The 20,325-nt window shown below is 35.1% G+C and overlaps 2 protein-coding genes across 6 annotated transcripts; one reads left to right on the top strand and one right to left on the bottom strand.

Moving 5' to 3' along the window:
- Positions 1-2,500: 2,500 nt before the first annotated feature.
- On the top strand, positions 2,501-7,493 carry LOC115697080 (TOM1-like protein 6). Its single transcript, XM_030623990.2, has 9 exons — positions 2,501-3,008; positions 3,566-3,644; positions 3,800-3,898; positions 4,840-4,953; positions 5,081-5,244; positions 5,328-5,409; positions 5,538-5,623; positions 5,752-6,051; positions 6,190-7,493. The coding sequence occupies exons 1-9, from the start codon at positions 2,866-2,868 to the stop codon at positions 7,244-7,246; spliced, it is 2,124 nt and encodes a 707-aa protein (XP_030479850.2). The 5' UTR covers positions 2,501-2,865; the 3' UTR covers positions 7,247-7,493.
- A 1,672-nt stretch (positions 7,494-9,165) lies between these two features.
- On the bottom strand, positions 9,166-19,988 carry LOC115698148 (regulatory-associated protein of TOR 1). 5 transcript variants are annotated; one of them, XR_009683421.1, is made up of 24 exons: positions 19,127-19,843; positions 18,120-18,222; positions 17,752-17,834; positions 17,511-17,681; positions 17,305-17,421; positions 17,008-17,165; positions 15,596-15,750; positions 15,336-15,480; positions 15,173-15,251; positions 14,943-15,044; positions 14,185-14,268; positions 13,982-14,092; positions 13,524-13,877; positions 13,229-13,418; positions 12,457-13,029; positions 12,040-12,369; positions 11,801-11,924; positions 11,347-11,471; positions 11,097-11,242; positions 10,892-10,993; positions 10,596-10,681; positions 10,338-10,422; positions 9,512-10,240; positions 9,166-9,372 (listed from the first exon to the last, which is right to left on the bottom strand). XR_009683421.1 is itself a non-coding variant. In XM_030625325.2 (23 exons), the coding sequence occupies exons 1-23, from the start codon at positions 19,427-19,429 to the stop codon at positions 9,920-9,922; spliced, it is 4,047 nt and encodes a 1,348-aa protein (XP_030481185.2). In that variant the 5' UTR covers positions 19,430-19,988; the 3' UTR covers positions 9,166-9,919. The 5 variants fall into 5 exon arrangements, 4 of the variants coding, with proteins under 4 accessions (XP_030481185.2, XP_030481186.2, XP_060957724.1 ...); XM_030625325.2 differs by having other exon boundaries at positions 9,166-10,240; positions 19,127-19,988; XM_030625326.2 differs by having other exon boundaries at positions 9,166-10,240; positions 17,511-17,669; positions 19,127-19,930.
- Positions 19,989-20,325: the final 337 nt, after the last annotated feature.

Raw genomic sequence — 20,325 nt, 5'->3', positions numbered from 1 at the left:
TACTTTATGTATCCTGAGATGAACTTATTTTCTGTTGGTTGTTCATCTCGTTGGTCTTACCAAATGGTAGTTAGTATTCATAATTTATCCTTAATGGCTTAAGGAGAGACTTAGATACGTCTATCATCTGTTTTTTTCGAGACGAATTATTGAACATATTCATTTCTTCACTATTCGAGCTGATTCGTTTTCCAGCCTCCTTACACGTGTTATGACTATATTACTGCTCGAAATATTAGTAACAATTCTTATGTTAGACTACTAGTCTAACCACAATCATAGTTCACAAAGAGTTTTAACTAATACTCTACTTGATACTTTATTCAGGATTTATGTTGCATTCTTAAGTGTTTCTCCCCAAATGAGTTTCATGCAGAAGAATGACTAGCAACAACTTAAGGACGTTTGGAAAGTCGAGAGAGAATTGGAATCAGGTGTAATTAAAAGTAAGTACACAATTTTGTATGTTTATCTGACTACGTAACTGTGTAATTAGAGGTAATTGAGAGGCCTTAATTACACTTCAATTCTCATACCCCGTGAGAATTGAGTGTTACTAACTATTTTGTCAAACAAGATATTGTGATTTCATAAGTAATTACCACCTCATATCTAGGGCGCGTTTGAAAAGTTATTGTGTAATTGGAGTTGAGTGTATTCAGAATAATTACGAGATTTTCCGTGTTTGTTCAAGCATGTAATTACACCGTAACTATGTAGTTTGAGGTAATTAAGGAGTTTCAATTGTACTCTCTAATGTTGACGATCTCATGAGAATTGAGTGTAATTATACTGTGTAATTATACAATATTACCATTTTTTAGATAATTTTTTTTAAATAAATTCACCTTCATTAAACGAAGCAATCACTCAAAAGAATAGACAATAAATCTAAAGGATCACAATTCTTTGTCAACATACGATCAACTAACTAACGAGAGTTTTTGGCAAAATGTCCAGCTCAATTTGTAGATTACTTAACAAAAAATAAAGAAACATTACGAAGTAAACGCAATAACCCCTTGCAATCCTCAATAATCAACCCAAACGGAGAGCCTATCGACAAAGAGCTTCGTATAGACTCCACCACCACCAAGCTATCGGTTCTTACCGTGGTTGAGGAATATTTACCCGATTTTAGCCAACTCAAAGTCTCTTTAACAACCAAGACTTCAGCTAACACCAATTCTACCCTCCTTACTTTACACTGAGCTTGAGCTACTACCAACTTCCCAGCCATGTCCCAAACGATAAAGCCAATACAAACTTCCTTTCTTCTTCAAATATAGTCACATCGATGTTTATTTTGATGCCTGAAACTGGTTTCGTCCAAAACTCTTTTTCGTCACCTGTCGCTAGCGGACGCAACAGAAGAATATTTTCTCTACCTTAAGCTTTAACCCATTAACCAAAACTAAAATCAGTAAACTCAACATCCAACGCACTCTTTCTTTGCTAGTGCCAAACCATATCATTCCTGACCGATTAAATCACCCACAACACTATTTTTAAATACTTAATATTATTAAATTATGTAATTACTAACTTATTTACTAAACACCAAAAATAAAATACATATACAATTACTATTTGACATTTAAATATATATTATATTTTAAAATAGTATAATTCCCCTCACTTGTAATTACTATCTTAGCTACCTAATTAATTATTAAGTACACAATTATTTTAAAACATAAGATGTTAATAATAATTTTGTGAAAATGGACCTCATTTCCAACCGTATTCCACTCATAAATAATATTTTATAGTTGGTCTTCTATTCACTATCATCACCACCGTCATACAAAACTCCAACTCACAGCTGTCACATTATCATTCCTCTCTATCTTAATTCTAATCCCTAACTATTTTAATTAAAACTTTAGTGGTTATTAAATATAATATCCTACTCAAAATACATTATTATAATTTCTTTTAAATTTCCCAAACATAATTTCTTATGTGTCAATCTATCTCAATGTCCATTTCAAAAAAAAAATTATTTATTGTCTAAAAAATAAGTTAAAATATTAAATGAGTAATATGCGACATAAATATTAAATATATTTAAATTTAAATTTAAATAATTACAACTTCTAATTAATTTTTTTTATTTTAATAATTAATTAAAATATATTAATAAAAAAATAATACTTAACTACTTAACAATAATTTATCCAAAAAAATTTAAAACATAACTATTATTAATCTATATAAATTTAAATTAAACATAGCATATAAAACATCGATATTATTCTAGGACACATAAAACAATAATTTATAAAAGTAAAATATAAACAAATATTTCTTTTTTAATTAAAAAAAAAAAAGTAACCGAAAAGCGTGAGAAAAGAGGAAACAGACTTTTCCACGCGCTAAACTTGAGCACCGCAACCTACTCGCTCTTATACGTGAGTCATCGAGTTCATCTCTGGGCGCGTGTAGGTCACGCATAAAGAGAATACTAAAAGAGACACTTTTCATAAATGGATAGAGAGTCATAAGACGAAAATCGAAACTAAAGCCAAACAAAGCAAATAACGAAATTTTCGCTAATAATAATTAAAATTTTAATATTTTTTGAAAAAATAAATTATTAATAATAATAATAATATTTATTTATTTTTATATTATTATTAAGAGAAAAAAAGAAAGAAAGAAAGAAAGGAAGAAAATTCCTTGTTTAATTTTCTTTTTCATTTCTAGGGTTTCGGAATTTTCCTTCCATCCAAACAGACACACACAGTAATGGCGCGCGTGTATTTTCCGCGAAACTAAGGAGTTGGGGGATTTCAATCGGTTTGTACGTTTAATTTTTGGTTGAATACAGAGAAAAAGTTTCAGTTGTATCGAAAAAGAGAGATGTTGCCGATGGCGTCTTCATCATCATCGTCTTCGTCGTCTTCAGCTACAGTAGCTGTAGAGAAGGCGACCAGCGATCTTCTGATAAGTCCTGATTGGACTATGAACATAGATATATGTGATTCTGTCAATTCTCATCATTGGTACGTTGTCTATTCATAATCAAAAGCTTTAATACCGAACCTTCTTGCTCTTGTTTTCGTTTTTTTGGGGGTTTGACTTTGATTTTTGTTTCTTCTTTTGGCGTATCATATGTCTGCTGTTCATAATTTTATTTTTTTTGATCGATTTATTAAATTTTTTTATGGTTTCTTATGTGTCTTCTGCGAAAGTTTTAGTCTTTTCCCTTATCTAAAGGAAAACATTTATTTCTTTCACTAATTTTTTTAGGGTGTGAAAAGTGTAAGCATGGCTTAAGAAATCCATTTGAGAATAGTAATATTCTGCTTTTAATAAGAGATTTTTTTGGTGGGTTTCTCTTAAATTCTGTTAGTCACTCTTTTCACCTAACATGTTATTGCTTAAATTCTACTGTATTTAAATTAAAATTGGAAGATTTTCTTCCATTTATTTCTTTAGCTGCTTACCCTTTTCATAAATATATGTATGTATATATTTATGTATGTACGTATTTATGTTTGTATGTATGTGTCTGTGGTGTTACTTGGTAAAGTATAAAACTATGAATTTGAATGTGCAGGCAGGCAAAAGATGTTGTAAAAGCTCTGAAAAGAAGATTACAACATAAGAACTCAAAAGTTCAATTACTCTCTTTGACGGTAAACTTAGCTTGAATTTCCAAATCTCTTCATTTCATTATGCTATTGAATAATCTGTTGGTTTATATGTGTATTCTACCAGAAACCAGAACCAAGAATCTTCTTCTTTTTCGATATTTTCTAACTTGTTTATTGAATTAATTGGGGTTCTGTAGCTATTGGAAACAATGGTAAAGAACTGTGGTGATTACGTCCACTTCCAAATTGCTGAGAGGAATATATTAGGGGAGATGATCAAAATTGTGAAGAAGAAGGTAAGTTTTTTTAATGTTAAGTATGCCATTTTCATTTCGTAATGAGACTAGCGCTAACAGTGCTCAATTTATGCTGTGGGATCCCCTTAATAACGCATTTTATTATGTGGCAATGGGTGATGGACTCCCACATAGTGTTGATCTATCGCCATTGGTGAGATATACAGTGACCTCTGTTTCTTGAGACACTATTTTTAATTTTATTTAAGGAAATATTCAACTAGGTTTACATTGCATCATTATTTTTTTGTTAAAGGTGCCTTTATATAAAATGCAATACTATGAAATGGATCTTTTGGAGACTTTTTGATGTTCCTTTCCTCTCTGAGTTTGGTTGTTCGAGGAAATTGGTAATTAATTGAAGTATAGGCTCTCAAGTTTCATTTATGGATATGCTTTGTTTGTGTGTGTAATGAAGTACTAGCAGCACTCTATTCCCACCCTATTTTATGTGCCCTCTTATTGCTCGACATATGAAATATTATTATTATTAGAATATTAACTCTTTATTACTCTTGTTATGTAATGAGAGGAGTGTAAATTGTAAAAGATAGTGAGAAAGAGAGAGCATTATTCTCATTGCTCTATGGTCATATTGAATCCTTTTTCGAAAAATTATAATTTAATAATAGAATACTAACCTTTTTTTCTTTCTCCATGCTAAGTTATTAGAATACTAATCTAATATATGTATATAAGTACACATGCTTCTCATACTGGTTTTGCATAGTTCGTCAGCGATTCTCCTTCATTAGATGTTTCAGTTGGCCCAATTAAGGATAATACTTTTGGCAAACAACGTTGCATAGGTTTTTTTTGTCTTTTGTTTATTAAGTGTTATCCAAACCGTTATTGGTGCAATTGTGCTCTCTTCTAGTTCTCTATGCATCTATATTATTTTCTGACTCTAATTAAGGATTTATATGGATTGTAACATTCAGACAGATATGCAAGTGAGGGAGAAAATCTTGGTCCTGCTAGACTCTTGGCAGGAAGCTTTTGGTGGGCCCGGAGGAAAGCATTCTCAGTATTATTGGGCATATGATGAATTAAGGGTATGCATTTAGCTTAGCATCCTATTATATTAAAGTTTCTCTCTCTTTTTTCTTTTCTTTTTATTTATAGTTTTTGTACAAATCAATTGAATTGTTATTCACTAACAGTGAATTGAATGAATGACAGCGTTCTGGCGTAGAATTTCCCAAGCGTTCATCAGATGCTGTTCCTATCTTTACACCCCCTGTTTCACATCAGACCGTAGGTCGTCCTCAACCTGGATATGGAATGCCTAGCAATGCTTCAAGAAGGCTTGATGAAACTATGGCTACAGAAATTGAGAGTTTGAGGTGACAATTTTAATGCAGTACATGATCTAGATGTTAGGTTTTGAAAATTGCTAGGCTTCTGATTTATTTATTTTTTCGTAAAGCTTGTCAAGCATGGATGCTATGCAGAATGTTCTGGAACTCCTTAGTGACATGCTACAAGCAGTAAATCCCGGTGATTCTGCGGTATGAGCTATGACTTTTTTCCTCTCTTATGAGTTACTTTTCCTGTTTTTTTTTTTAACTTCTATGATCTGTTCCTATGAGCTTCCTATCTCTGAAATTTAATGTGTTTCTTTTGCTTCTGTTTCCAGGCTGTAAAAGATGAAGTGATAGTTGAGCTTGTTAATAGGTGCCGCACCAACCAGAAAAAGCTGATGCAGATGCTCACTTCAACTGGGTTAGTTTCATCTATATAATCAGGATATTTAATGAAGAATATTAGGCCAAAGCACCTTCACAAGGCTGTGGCCAACACTTGCACATGATCGAAAAAATTTCACACCATTGTCTTCTACTGTTTGGCAGTGACGAGGAACTTCTTGCTCGGGGTCTTGAATTAAATGATAGCCTCCAAAGTTTGCTTGCTAAACATGACGCTATAGCTACTGGTTCCCCAATTCCGGCTCAACTTACAAATTTTAGTCCACAACACACGGAAACAAGTGCTTCAAGTGTCAGACAGTCTGAAGTTAGAGACTCTAGTCCTAGAGATGTTAGTCCTAGACCAAATGTTAACTCTTCTTCGCCTGTTCCTGCTACCATGACAAAGGGCCCCGCATATGAAGAGGAAGAAGAGGAAGATGAATTTGCACAGCTGGCACGAAGGTTACTATCTATTGATTGCTAATATAATTCTAATTTAATTTTTTTCGTAAAATATTATTCGTTTAAATTATCCATAAGCTGAGATGATTTTCTCTTTTTACCTTGCTTGTTAATATTCAATTTGTTTAATAAATGCAGGCATTCTAAAGCACCATCAACAGTTTCCCAAAGCACTTCTAATGATACAGCGGAAGGTCTGGCAATTGTGAGCATAAGCAGCTCAACAGCTCCATCGCAAGAGGCATCCACCTCTGCCACGTGCACTGCATTAGCTCTCCCTGATCCACCAGCACCGGTGAAGACTAAAGAACAAGACATAATTGATTTACTGAGTATCACTTTATCAACGACAGAAACCTCGCCTTCCTACAACCCCCAGCCCTATACTCCACCGTCCAACCAAAACATGCATCAGGTACCTGTTTCTGCCGGTGTACATGCTGGATATCCCCATGCCTCTCAACCTTTCCCAACTCAAAGTCAGACACCGTACAACAGCTATGTAGTTCCATGGGCTCAAAACCACCAACAAACACAAGCTGCAGCCCAACCACAACGTTTCCAAACCTACCAACAAACCCAAGCTGCAGCCCAACCACAACCTTTCCAAACCCAACAACAAACGCAAGCTGCAGCTCAACAACCAACTTTCCAAACCCACCAACAAACACAAGCTGCAGCCCAACAACAAACTTTCCAAACCCACCAACAAACACAAGCTGCAGCCCAGCCACAACCTTTGCAACCTGCTCAAACCCATCAACACGTACAACCTCAGCCTCCTACTTACTCATCTGGTTATATCCCTCCACCATGGGCTGCTACTCCTGGTTATTATACAAATAATAATGCATATGCTACTCGCACCAACACCACATCCTATGCACCAGTACAAGCCCAGACATCTGCATCTTACACGCCAGTACAAAGTGCTCGACCGTTGCAGCAGTATAATTCTTTCTCGGCAAGGGAAAATGGATCAGCTAATGTTGGAGAGTCACCAGCAATAACTGCTGCTCGGAATCCTGCCCCATCAGCAACAGGACAGAAGCCCTTTATTCCTTCATACAGATTGTTTGAAGATCTAAATGTTTTTGGCGGTGCAGATGGAAGGCATAATAAGATGCCAAGCAGTGGCACGTCGTCTAGTTTAGCTGGAACTTCTAGCCAAGGTATGGTTGGTGGTAGGAAGTGAACTTTTTAGTGAACAGAAATGTTTTTTATTTTATTTTGGGGGGGAAATGAATATGTTTGTGCCAATGTGAATATGTGATTGTACATCGGTATCAACCTTTCAGTTTGGATACTCATTGAAAGTTGTTGAGACAGCTCATAGATTGGAAGTTGTGATTGATCCCCTCTCCATATCTTTTCTTTCTATGTTGGTGTGTTAACTTTGAAAATAATCTTTTATAAAATTGGTATAGGTTTTACCTGGTAAATGATGTTTGGTTAATTTTTATATATAGATAGTTTAAAGGTGATTTCATAAGTAAAGAGCTACAATCAGTAGAATAGAATTGTAATAGGAAAGTTACAAGTTTTGGGGGCTCGACTGTGGTATGATATTGAGTGCCCTTTGTACAGAACTGAACATTAGACTTTCGTGTTGATCAACCCTGGCTTAACCTGCTTTAAGAAGTTTGCATACATGTTTGGAGTGGTTGATTTTCTCAAATTTTTTAAACTAAACAGTGAAAATAAGAAAAAAAAAATCTTTAAAAGTTATTTTCTTAAATTATATAGAATTCTATACTTAATTACACTAACAAATAGCGGCATAATACTTGACACTGAGGAGAGTGCTAGCCTAAGTGTCAGTGATGTCTTTTAATATTTCTATAAAAAAAAAAATCAACTTTTTGTTTAAGCTTTTCTCATCTATCAAGTTTGGATTCCTTTATTATAGGGGTGTTCATCCGATCCAATCCGCACTTTTTTGGTCAAACAACATCCAATCCGCACTAAGTTGCGGATTTCATATTTTGGATCCAATCTGATCCGCATAAGAGTTTAAATCCAATCCAATCCAATCCGCAATAGTGCGGATTGGATCGGTTATTTTGGATCGGTTATTTTTTTAATAATAAATTATTTAATATTTCATAGAAAAAAAAATTAAAAAAAGACTATTGTTTCTTAATCTTCAATAATAATCTATTTCTATCTCTATTTATATACAAATCAAACCAATATACATATATATATATATCAATATATATATGTACTTATATTTAGATTTACACTAAAATATATATGTATCTCTTACTAAAATAACTAATCTAGTATACATATATTTAAATTTATGTGTATGTGTCTATGTGAATAAGAATTATTTTTTTTGTGTTTTTTATTATAAAATAAATGAAATGCACCAACTCAATATGTTACTAAAAGAAGTTTGTGTTTTTTTTTTGATTAATATATATATTATATATTATAATTTTTTAAAAATATGTATAATTAAACGCGGATTGGATTGGATCCGTTATTTTTTGAGGTCAAACAACATCCAATCCGCACAAGTGCAGATTTTGGATTTTTCAATCCAATCCAATCCACACAAGTGCGGATATCCACATTTTGCGGATTGGATTGGATTGGATCGTGCGGATTGGATTGGATCGGATACTTTGTGAACGCCCCTACTTTATTATAATGTGTAAGACTTTCTTGCACTATGTTTGGTAGAGATGAAGGATGGAGTGTTATGGAATAGAGAGGATAAATAACTTGGTATTGAGAGGAGAAGGGAGATGATACGTATAAATTTTAAAAATAAAATTACTATATTACTAATAATAAAATATATTTTTAATTTATTTGAAGGGCAATTATATAAATTAATTTATTATTTTTTTTTGTAATATCTTCAATCATCCCACATTTGGAGAGATTAAAAATAAATGATTTGGAGATCAAATATCTGTACTTTCCTTCCAATTTTCTTTCATGCCAAACAAGTGAAATTGACTCTCCTTTCACTCCTCTCCCTCCTACCATTTCCATCCTGCCTAATATAATCTGTTAAATTTGGTTCAACTTCTAGATGGCGATAAAGCCGCTTAAAAACACAACAGTGGAAAACAAGAACTAAAAAGTAGAAAATCTATATACAAAGGAAACAACCATTTTTGTATATAAAAACAGGACACCAAACTGAAAGAATTTAATTACAAAGGTGAAATTAATTAGAAAGAAAAATCAACAAGATTTGGGACGTGTGTGATGAGCAACGAGGAAATATGCTGGAGATTCCTTACTGCAACATCATCATCATCATCATTTTCAGGGGAACGAACACCCAACGTAGCCATCTATCTGTATACGACACTAAATTTACCATCAAATGTGCTTTTACAAATTGGGAAGAACATGAAAAAGAAGAAAAAAAAAATAAGCACACACCAAAATGCAAGAGAAGAAAAAAGAAAGATGGATGGATGGAATATTTACATACATGTACCTATGTGACAGATTTGATTATTTCCAAAGCCCCCTATGAATTTTTCCACAACACTTTTTCTCATACCAGTGACCCTCTACACCGGAGGCTAATGAATATTATATAGCATACAACTATATTTTTATATATAAATATATTTATATGTATATATGTATGGCAGAGAAAGAAACCTCTACCAATATTTTTTTAGACTCATTGACAACGGAGGTAACTCAGCAGCATAATAGTTTTAATCATGACGATTCCTGCACCGCGTGCTGCGTTGGGGCGGGGATGGACTCCAATGTGAGTCCAAAGTATGTATTCTGAGTTACTTCTCCGAAGAAGAAAGCCAAATCAAACTTGTAATCCACAAAACAAGATGCAGTCATTCCTCATATAATATGAGTGACAACTCAGTTGTCAATCGGCGTGAATAGAAACCAAAGCATCAACTGCACCGGCAGCGAGTAGAACTTCGTAGGGATGGAAACTTAGACAACTAACAGAACCAATCTTCTGGGCCATGATAGTAGGGTAGTATCGAATCGTGTTGAGCTGTTCTCCTTCCAGACTGAAAACTTTGATGAGTTGCTTGGCTGAACCACTTGCAATTATAGGGGCATGTCTATGAATAGCTAAAGCTGTAAGTGAGCCCCTGTGGGCTTCGATTGTGAGATAAGCCTCCCTTTTGCTTCTGATATCAAGAAATTGAATGTCACCAGCCTGAGAAGCACTGACAATCTGGACACAAAAATAATCGAAAGCAACCCGTTACTTTAACCATAAGTAGTGAACTTTTGGAAATCAGAAAACTATGATCATAATATTCTCGATTTACCTTAGCCGGATCCAGTCCTGGTTGAAATCCAATCCCCACAACTCTTTCTACCCTCTGAGTGTGTGGCCGTACTGCGCAGACCAGCCTATGATAAATGGTAGATGAGTTAAGGACAAAAGCCCCTTGCAGAGTCAAAACAGTCAATTTTTTTAAAATAGAATGCCGAAGATGAAATCATTGGTAATGTTGCATCAAACACACTCGTCAAAATATGCAACTAGCTAGAGATGCAAAATGAAGGATTAATGGGTGACTTACGATTCAGGAGTTCGCACATCATACAGTCTTACAGAACCGTCGACAAAACCAGCAGCAAATTGACTGCCATGAACTTGGGAAGCAGACTACAAAGAAAACACAGTAAAGAAAAATCAACAAGTGGAACCATTTTAAGTACACACTAACAAAAAGTATATATATACAAAATATAAAACTAATGGACCCCCACTTTAGCAAATACTTGGCAATCAGCCAAAAGTCACATAAGCAAGTTACAAAATTAATGTAATCAATATAGCTGTATACATAAGCACATAACAAAAGTATTAACTGACCAATGCTGATATGCTGCAGTCTGGTGATGAAAGAACAGAATTAAAAAGTTGCTCCTTATCCAGATCCCAAATCATGATGCGAGGAACCTCCCCAGAAGCATACTAGGAACAAGACATAATATAAATTTGTTAAAACCTATCACCAAATATAAACATTATCATTATGTATCAATCCCGAGATTACATTTCACTAAGAAGCAATTACCAGATATCCAGACTGTTGTTGCCAATCCACAACAGCATTCAAGCTTCGAATGCCTGGTTTATAACCCTGAATTGAAGAGAAAGCAGTAACAAGTTTCTGCTCATCCTTCGAAGCATAATCTTTCCAAATGCGAATATTTCCATCACCTGGATCATATAAGTAAAGAAAGTTAAACTCCAGGCAGCACATCTGATAAAAGCCCCTGATCCCAAAAAGTATGATAAAACTAGGCTGCAGTCTAGTATAGTACATGAAGCAGCAAGAAGCAAGCTGTCATCTAGCTCATTCACAAGTGAGAGCTTAGAAATTCCTTTATCTGGAAAATCATGATTATCAAAGCTGTTGAGAAGTGTAGCCTCATCATAGTTCCATACCCTACAAGGCAACCAGAAACCAAATGTCACTTGACGTGGATCAGATTAGGGTAAAACAGAGATTTTCACAAAAGAGCAGTCAAGTGCGAGGGCATGAATCAATAGACCACTTGGTGCAAACATTACTTAGAAACAAGATTGGCAGTGGGGCAAACATTATAAATAACCGCTCAGTAACCACCACAGTACACAGCTTCTATAAGTTACACAAAACATGACAGTCTTTCATCGTACACAATACACATTATACATATAAAAATGAATTTATATCTTTAAAGGCAATAGTTTGATCTTCCAATCCTTATTTTTGAAATGAAATGCTACGCATACCCGATTCGCTCATTCTCATCTGCAGCAATTACAATTGGTGAGAATGGTTGCAGCAAGATTGTCTTTGTACCAGTCTCAAATTTTGTATCCCACCGAGCAATTTGAGTATTAGGCTTGCTTACAGCTGACCAAAACCATAGAAAACAACAAAACAAAAATATTAGAACCTGCAGATAAAACACAATATTTGCAAAAGAAAATGATTATGCAAAATCAAAAATAATAATATAATAACCCACAAGAATGCTGGCATTTTGCTATGTGCTCCAGCGCAAACTTTTCTCTCTCCTCTCTTTTAGCTAATATTTCTTCACTATCATCTGCCACTGTGAGAAGAGGCTTTGAAAAGTGCCCACAACTCCAATTATAGATAGTAGATTGAGGAAGAAGACTACGTTCAGTAGAACCAGAAGATACTCCTGAATTCAGAAGCGGACCAGCAAGTCCAGAGTCCGGTGAGCTCATTAAATGCGGCCGAAACTCTAAAGAGCAAACTCTCCGCATCCCAGTCAAATAACTAGGCCGAGGAGGGCTAACAGGAGGCGTTCGGAAAGTTAAGGATGTGTGGCCTGTTAATAAAAGTTTATTAAATAAATAATTATACAAATACTCCAACAAATTATATTGTCCTCGGCATATAATTGACAGAAAAATACCTCCTCCGTTCATATCAAGCCATGACGATGATCGAACCAATCCAAAAGCACTTGATGCCATAGGATCACTAGGTCGAACACTACCACCAGAAGTTTTTAGAGGTTTTGCTACAACTTGTTCAATCCCTATAATAGCCAGTACCCTGCGACCAAGCCTGGCAATGCGTGGAGATGGATCCTTTGCCAAAGCACACATTGCTGATACACACTGTGAATACATCACATTGTCCAGGGGTTTTACTGCTGAGTGGTTAGCAACTCCATTGCTTACACCGTCATTCAATATTCCAGAATCAGAAAGTTGGGATGAGTCATCAGACAATGGAGAACCATGCATAATTCCTGAGGTAGCAAGAGGGCTGCTGGTGCAGACCCTTCCATCTCGAACAAAAGGCGAGCTGTCAGTGCCAACTCTTGATATAGGACCTATCTGTGATGGAACAACACTACTAGGACTTCTAATATGAGCCAAAGAAGGCAGAGAACTCAAAGGGGACCCAGACTGATGCTTCCAATATGCTGCAGCAATTGACTTGAGATGATTGTTGTGGCCAAAGGAAAATCTCCCTAGAGCTGCCAGGATGAAAAAGAAACGAAACTTAATTAGCTCAGATAGAAAATTAAGATACTGCCCCCGAAGGAGCATGTTTGTTTGGGCAATCTCGAGTACAAACAAGATGCCATAAATGCCTAAACAGCTGGTGCAAACGACTTCTAAGAACTACACAAATTTAACAAATGAATAGGCAATTTTTGACAATAAACTACATACCAACAGCAACCTCTGCTCTGACTAATGGACTTCCATCTGAAGCTACACTTAATAAGCTTTTAATAATACTAATTTCTGCTCTACTCTTTTCATCATTATCACATTCTTCATCTCCTCCAACACCATCTCTACAGAAGTTAGAGCCCACATCAAGAAGGGTACCCAATGCAAAAACAGCAGAAGCCCTAACCTGAAAATAGGACAAAAGTACCAACATCAATTTTTATTGCAGAAATAGAAATGCACCCATCTTATATTAAACAAAAGTAAAGTAATTGATATATGGAAGGTAAACCTCCGGTTGAGGAGCAGAGAGCAAAGGAGCATATATAGCTAGAGCATCTTCTCCTAGACCCATTATTTGAGCCTCAGGAAAATCCTCCCATAGCTTTCCGAGACAGAGACAAAGCCACTGAAGAAATAGGGGTTCAGTTTGTGCGTCACTTGGAGTTGAAACTTGAAGGTGCCTCAAGCAAACTTGGACCAAACCTGCTTCAATACAGGCTTCTTGACCCCGTCGGTGACCATCCACAATTACCGCCAAAACAAATGCCGCCATTGCACGCTGTTCTGGATATGCTTCCTGGCTATCAAGAAACCTGATGAAATATGTATGTCCCCCATCCTTCACTAGATCAACTTGACATGACTATCATTCCACAAACAAAACAATCAATGTCGGCATAATGTTAAACCACTAAACAAGATTACAAAGCTTTTTAGACCAAGGTATAGCTCAAATCACATGTATACCTTATCAAGAGCAAGAATCTTTGTCCAAATGAACACAAGAATCTGCCGTAGTTCTGGTGTTGTTGTTTGCAATAGCTTCAGAACATATGGAAATATCCCTACAGACAGGGCCTGCAAAAACAGAAGATGATCAGAAAATAAACTACAGCATTCAAACTTTACTACCAAATGAATTCCACACTACATAGAAGCCAACGAAGTACCAGATCTACAGCCCAGGGTCCCATGTCAAGGAATCTTCCAAGAAGAACCAATGCTCGAAATCGGTGGCACTGGCTAAGTAAAACCTGAGAGAAAATGGCATAATCAACAAGTTAGTCTACAGAAAAGTGCAAGTAATTGTAAGCACTGTCCCCCAATTAAGGAAGGGGAGGGGCTACAGAGACGGTCCCACCAATCAACGGAAGAATATTAACAAGAAAAAAGCATAGAGATAAACCCTAAACCATGCTTTCAGAAAATCAGCACATTGTTTTCTTCTTACAGCCACAGCGACTAATTAGGAGAAGAAGCAGAAGCAGTAAATGTTTTTTTTTATAGACAAAGTAATAAGACAATAAATTCAAGAATATATTAATAACTTGTATATAACATCAATAATAATTTGATTGGCCATGCAAGAAAACAGTTCTCTAGCATTCCATTTGATGAAGAAAAAACTGAAGCATTTCTAAAAAAATAACATTTCATGCTAAAGAAAAAACCACTTTTACCTACGATGTAATAACTAAGAAGTTCATACAGATGTACCAGATTTTAAGCACTAAACCCTTAGATTAGCAACACAATTAATTAACAGAAAAGAGCTAGATAAATCAGGAATGGACATTGGTGGTAACAATATTAAACCAAAATATACAACACTTGATTGTGAATAGTTATTCTAGTACAAAACTACAACCTCCTGGATAAGTTTATCAAACCTCAAAAATGATTAAAAAAAACAGATAAATCACCTAACCTGGAGAACAATAGGTAACTGTTCTGGAGGTTTCTTGTGTTCAGACCCATGGTCAAGCCAAACCTCAAAAGCTGTCAACTGTTCAGTAAAAAAGGGACTTGGCTGAACAAAAAAATCAAAGTAATGTGAGTGAGGGCTAATGGGGTATCAAGGCTGCACCTGTAGAAAACACTACATTATCTAAAGACAGATAAGTAAAGAAACACAATAATAAAACACTTCAGATGCACCTGGAACTCTGCAGTAGGATCCTCAACCAGCGACGGAAGCTGAGAAAGGCATATCTCAGCAGCCATGTCCCATGCATCCCTGCAGTGTGCGATAGTTACAGAGTGACATTCGAACTAATAAAACAGTACGTATTAACTTCATTAGTATCTCTTGTAGTATTACCACATGTGATGCTGATGGGTAGGCGGCAACAATGGATGAGAGATCGGAGAACAATTGGCAGAACGCATAATTCGCTCAGCAAGTAAAAAATTTCGAAAAAGACTGGCAACTAATAAATCTTGCCTGAACAGCCTCTGGAAAAGCTCTGTAGCAGAATACAAATGTATAAGAAAATATAGCACCAAAAAGAATGATACAGGAACTTCAAATTCAAAGAAATTATAACTTAGAGCATTAAACCACAGGAAAGAAAAAATTACCATGTGGCAGAACATTCCAGGCAATGGTATCAGTCACTGCAGTGAAAATCCAATTTAGTTCCCCTAAAAGTGTTTTGCGGTCATTTTGGCGGCCCGGGATTTTATCAATTAGTGACTCATCAAGAGATTCGTGTAGTAATGAACGTCTGCAAAACCTGAGAAGCAGGATGCACAATGAAACTGCTACCATCCCATCAATGGGAATCCAAATATGATTTGGGTACAGAAAGGTCAAATAACACAAGAAAAACTGCATTGAAGATCACTCAATAGTACGTTTACAAATCTCCGAAGGAGGAAGCAAGATCAGCAACATCAAGAGATGAAAGGAAAAACTGGAAGTACTACCAGAACTGAAATTTCAGCCTCCATTAAGATCAGCAGAATTACAAAACTCTTTAAAAATAAAAGCACTATAATCCAGTTGGTCAGATCAAATCTATCATCCATACATATAAACTAGACAGACCCTGATAGCTATGGGCAAGTCCTGTATCAGAACTAAAGATAGTGTTGAATGCTAAACATTGAAATAAACACATCAGTAAACATCTACACTCAAACTTACAGCTCAAATGTTCAAATCATCCGTTAATACCAAACCAGCAACCTCTGGAAACTAGGGTAATCTGTTTATAGGCACCAAGAATGTAAGCAGATAATTACTTTACTAAAAAGATCAGGCAGTCATATCTTCTTTTTTATCCAACAGACATATCTCATAGATCTGTAATGAGTCAAACAACAAGGATGCTACACCCAAAATAAAACTGGGAATGACAAAAGCGTGATAATGTGTTCAAAATTAGAAAGCACTCATCATTTGAACAAATTATGGTCAAATGGAAGAGAAGAACATACCCATCAGCAACCCACAGAGTATATAAGGGTGAGCATTGTCAAAAATCTATCAATCACCGTAAATTCCATACAAAATAAAACCAAGCAAAATCCAATAGTTACACGATGCATCCATCAGAAACTGATCACAAATTTGAGAGAAATAAAAAAAAACACGTATGATGAGATGAGCACAAATCCAAACGTTTGAAGAAAAGCCTGATTGACATGGTCAAAATATGGTTATTTCATGTAACCAGATTCCATAAATGACATTATAATGAATATATGTCTTAAGCATGGAAATATATACATTTGAACAAGTACATAAAATGCATTACAGTATCATAGCATGCTAATCATGCACAATACACTACAGTATATATCACTGACATTTCAAACCTCCTACAGCTCTAAACAAAATGATCACAGCTAAAAGACTTTCAGTTGACAAGCTAAAGATAACTAAGACGCAGCCAATATGGAATAAGCATCACAAGGCAGCACCATAAAACTGCAGGACGTTAAATAAAGATGTATATCCTAACAGAAGAACAAGGAAAGAAGCTCACCATCTCAAAGCCATCTTAATAGGTGTTGTGAGACAAGATGTAAACACATCAGCAGGAAATTCAGCACTTTGTGGAAGAGTCTCATGTGCTTCACAAGCTCCAAGCAGAATGCAATCCCTTGTGGATCCAGAGGAGCTAGAAGCAGCCCAATCATGAAGCTGCCAAACCATCAAATCAAGTCATTATACAAAAATATATATATATATCTGAATTACAGAATGAATTCATGTAAGTAACCTTAATTATCAATACATACATAATACATCAAGTCATTATATGTTTGAGTTAATGTTTTACCTCAATGAAAGCATTCACAACATTCCCAGCAGCAGAGCAATCAAAAACATATATGGAGGGTGTCTTCAACCAGGAATCAAGGTCACTGATTGGCAATGGGATATACTGTGTATAACTCTGCAGTACGATTCATGAGAAACCAAACAACACTCTAGTAATTGATCTTAAAATTAAACCACATAAAGAACCTGAGCAGAATTGTAGACCTTATTGAAAACCCAAATTTCACCGCTAGCAGTCGGCTTAGGCACACCATGGCCATTGTAATGAAATAGAACCCTCTCAGACTTGGCATATCGGCGGCATGTATTACAAAGTTTCTTCACTTCATCCACAGTAGGATCAGGCTGGACCTTATATCGTGCCTGCTCAAAGATCTTCAAGGTAAATAAAATTAAATCTAAGACAATATTATATGAACACTGTACAAGCCAATAATATCCTCACCCTTGGTTGCCACCTTTCATACTGGGCACTCAAGTTTTTCCCAATTGTTTCAAGAGCTTTTTGTGGTGCCATTGAAAAAGGATCTAGAAGCAAAAAATTAAAAAAAACTCAATGCACTCGTACAAATAAAAATCACAAAAAATCAAATATCGATCATCAGTTACCAAAGTTAATATCTTAAAAGAGAATTTACAATTTTAACTTGTCATCATAATAGAAGCCCAACTTGTAAATAGAAGCAAGTCACTAACATTATGTTCCCAGTTACCCATGAAAAATAAAAAAAATAAAAAAAAGAATATAGGAAGACACATGTGCCAACACATACAAATGCGCACTACAATGAATTTAGCTTTGTAATAAAGCACCTGTCCAGCACTCCATTCTAGCACAAGGGGATATCTTTATCACATCTGGAGGATCAACACTAATGTTTAAACATAAAACAAGAGCAACATATCCTGTTTTCATCTGCATCAGGAAAAGAAACAGAAGTTTAATAAAGCAGTCATCCAGACAATAAATGCAGCATAACAAAGCCCAAGGAAAGAGAGAATAAGGCAGGCATTTAAGTGATAAATTATATGGAAATTTTATATTAATTGAAACAACTTTAAAAAATATTCATTAATCAAACTCTCTTTTTTTAAAATAAATCCCCAAGTTTAACTTGAAAGATTGAAAGATACCAAAATTCTGTCGGGCAATAAATAAAAGAAGAAATAAATTGAAATGACACTGATATCATACACTAAACTCACTCAATTGGCAGAAAAGAAAAATCCATTTAAAAGTAAACGTCTCCAATAAATTTGGCTGTGCCTCCTGTAGATAACACTTCTATCACAGATTCACAGCTAACATGCAAACAAGCATTTCAGATGGTTGCACATTTACTTGTGTAACAACATCATCCTATCCAAATCCTTATCAGATCCTTACTATATTTTATTTTTTTGTAAAACCCGAATGTGTTGCAAGACTTGGGAAGGGAGCAAAAACAGTCCAGTCCAATGAAAACTAAATTCTTATGACCTTCCATCCACTAAGCTTTTCAATATGAAGATCACCATCCACTTAGCTTTAAACCGAAAATTTCAACCGAATTTGGTGCTTTGAGGCTTTGAACCTATCTTTCTAATTGTCCTCTATGTCAGTGGATTTATGCAGTCAATTATCTCCAGCATTATGAAATGATTTTATATCCAAATTTGGGCAATTCCTAAACATACAGTACATGAATCCGTATCCTTTAAAACCAGTACAGTCATATATCAACTGAATTTCAAATTGATGCAGGTACATTCACAAAAGACCCATTTCAACAAGAAATTAAGAGAAAGAAATGAAATTAATTGAAGAGATAAGAATTTACTCGATCTTTAGGTCGCCATTTCGAGATTAAACCAGTATCTGATGGACCAGCAGGAATACAAGCCTCGAAAGCCTCATGACGAAATTCACACAAGACAACTGTTTGAGGCAAATAAGCCATACTCGTCGTGGTGGCATTCGTAGCATTGCCATAACTACTACTAGCAGTCTCCGAATCCAATCTCTGAGAACTCAAATCAACAACATCATCATGACTCGAAACGTACTCTTCATCCAAATGATTCGAAACCAACGCCACAGAAGATTGCGAAAACCTGGAGGCCATCAAATCCCCCAATGCCATTCAAATCAAAAAAAAAACGGCCTCAATAAACAGAAACAACAGAGCTCAAAAAGAGATCAATCAACCCTTCCCCAATCGAGAAACCATAACCGAAAAAAAAAAAATCAATTCAACCGATGAACGCCTGAAGATTCAACGAAGAAAAAGGAAATGGAATACTAGAAAAGAGTGTGATTCCAAGAACTAGTCAACGAAGCCGCTGAACCAGCGGCGCATAGAGATTCGTCTGATGAAAGTGAGGGAATCCAGCTCGAGAAACCCTAGAAAGCCCAGCGGACTTTTTTCTCTGAAAACCCTAGAAACCCTAGGTCGGTAAAGAAGAAGAAGAAGAAGAAAGGCTGAGTCTCATAAAAAAAAAATAAAAAATAAAATAAAATAATAAAAATAAAAAATAACAGTGGCGGCACAAACAACAGAAAAAAAAAAAAAAAACTGAGGAGAAAAGGATTTTGTCAAAAGAAGAGGAAACCAGAAAGAGAAAGAAGAGAGAGAAAAAGAGAGTATATACAGAGAGAGAGAAAGAGAGAAGTGTAATTTCACACTTTTCATATATTCACATTGTATTCTTCTATATTTGCATTTTCTTATCAAATAATCTTATTTTTTAATCAAACAAATACAACCTATTGAAGAATTATTTTATATACTATTTTTTTAATTTTTTTTTTTCAAATTTACAGTTTGAGTTTTTAGAGTGGTAGTGGTTGCAGCGCTAGTATACAATTTTTTATTGCAATTTAAGTTGCAGTGCTAATTGCGGGTTTCTATGTAGAATTTCGTAAAAATACAAAAAAAAATTATTTTAAAGTGTAAAAATAAAAAAACTCCAATATTTTATGACGTAAATACTTAAGTTTAAATTTTTTTGTAGATAAATATTTAAATTTAATTTTTTA

Source organism: Cannabis sativa, chromosome 7, assembly GCF_029168945.1.
Source record: "Cannabis sativa cultivar Pink pepper isolate KNU-18-1 chromosome 7, ASM2916894v1, whole genome shotgun sequence".
Lineage (NCBI taxonomy): Eukaryota > Viridiplantae > Streptophyta > Magnoliopsida > Rosales > Cannabaceae > Cannabis > Cannabis sativa.
The sequence above is the reverse complement of the archived record's forward strand: the minus strand, read 5'-3'. Positions and strand labels throughout refer to the sequence as shown.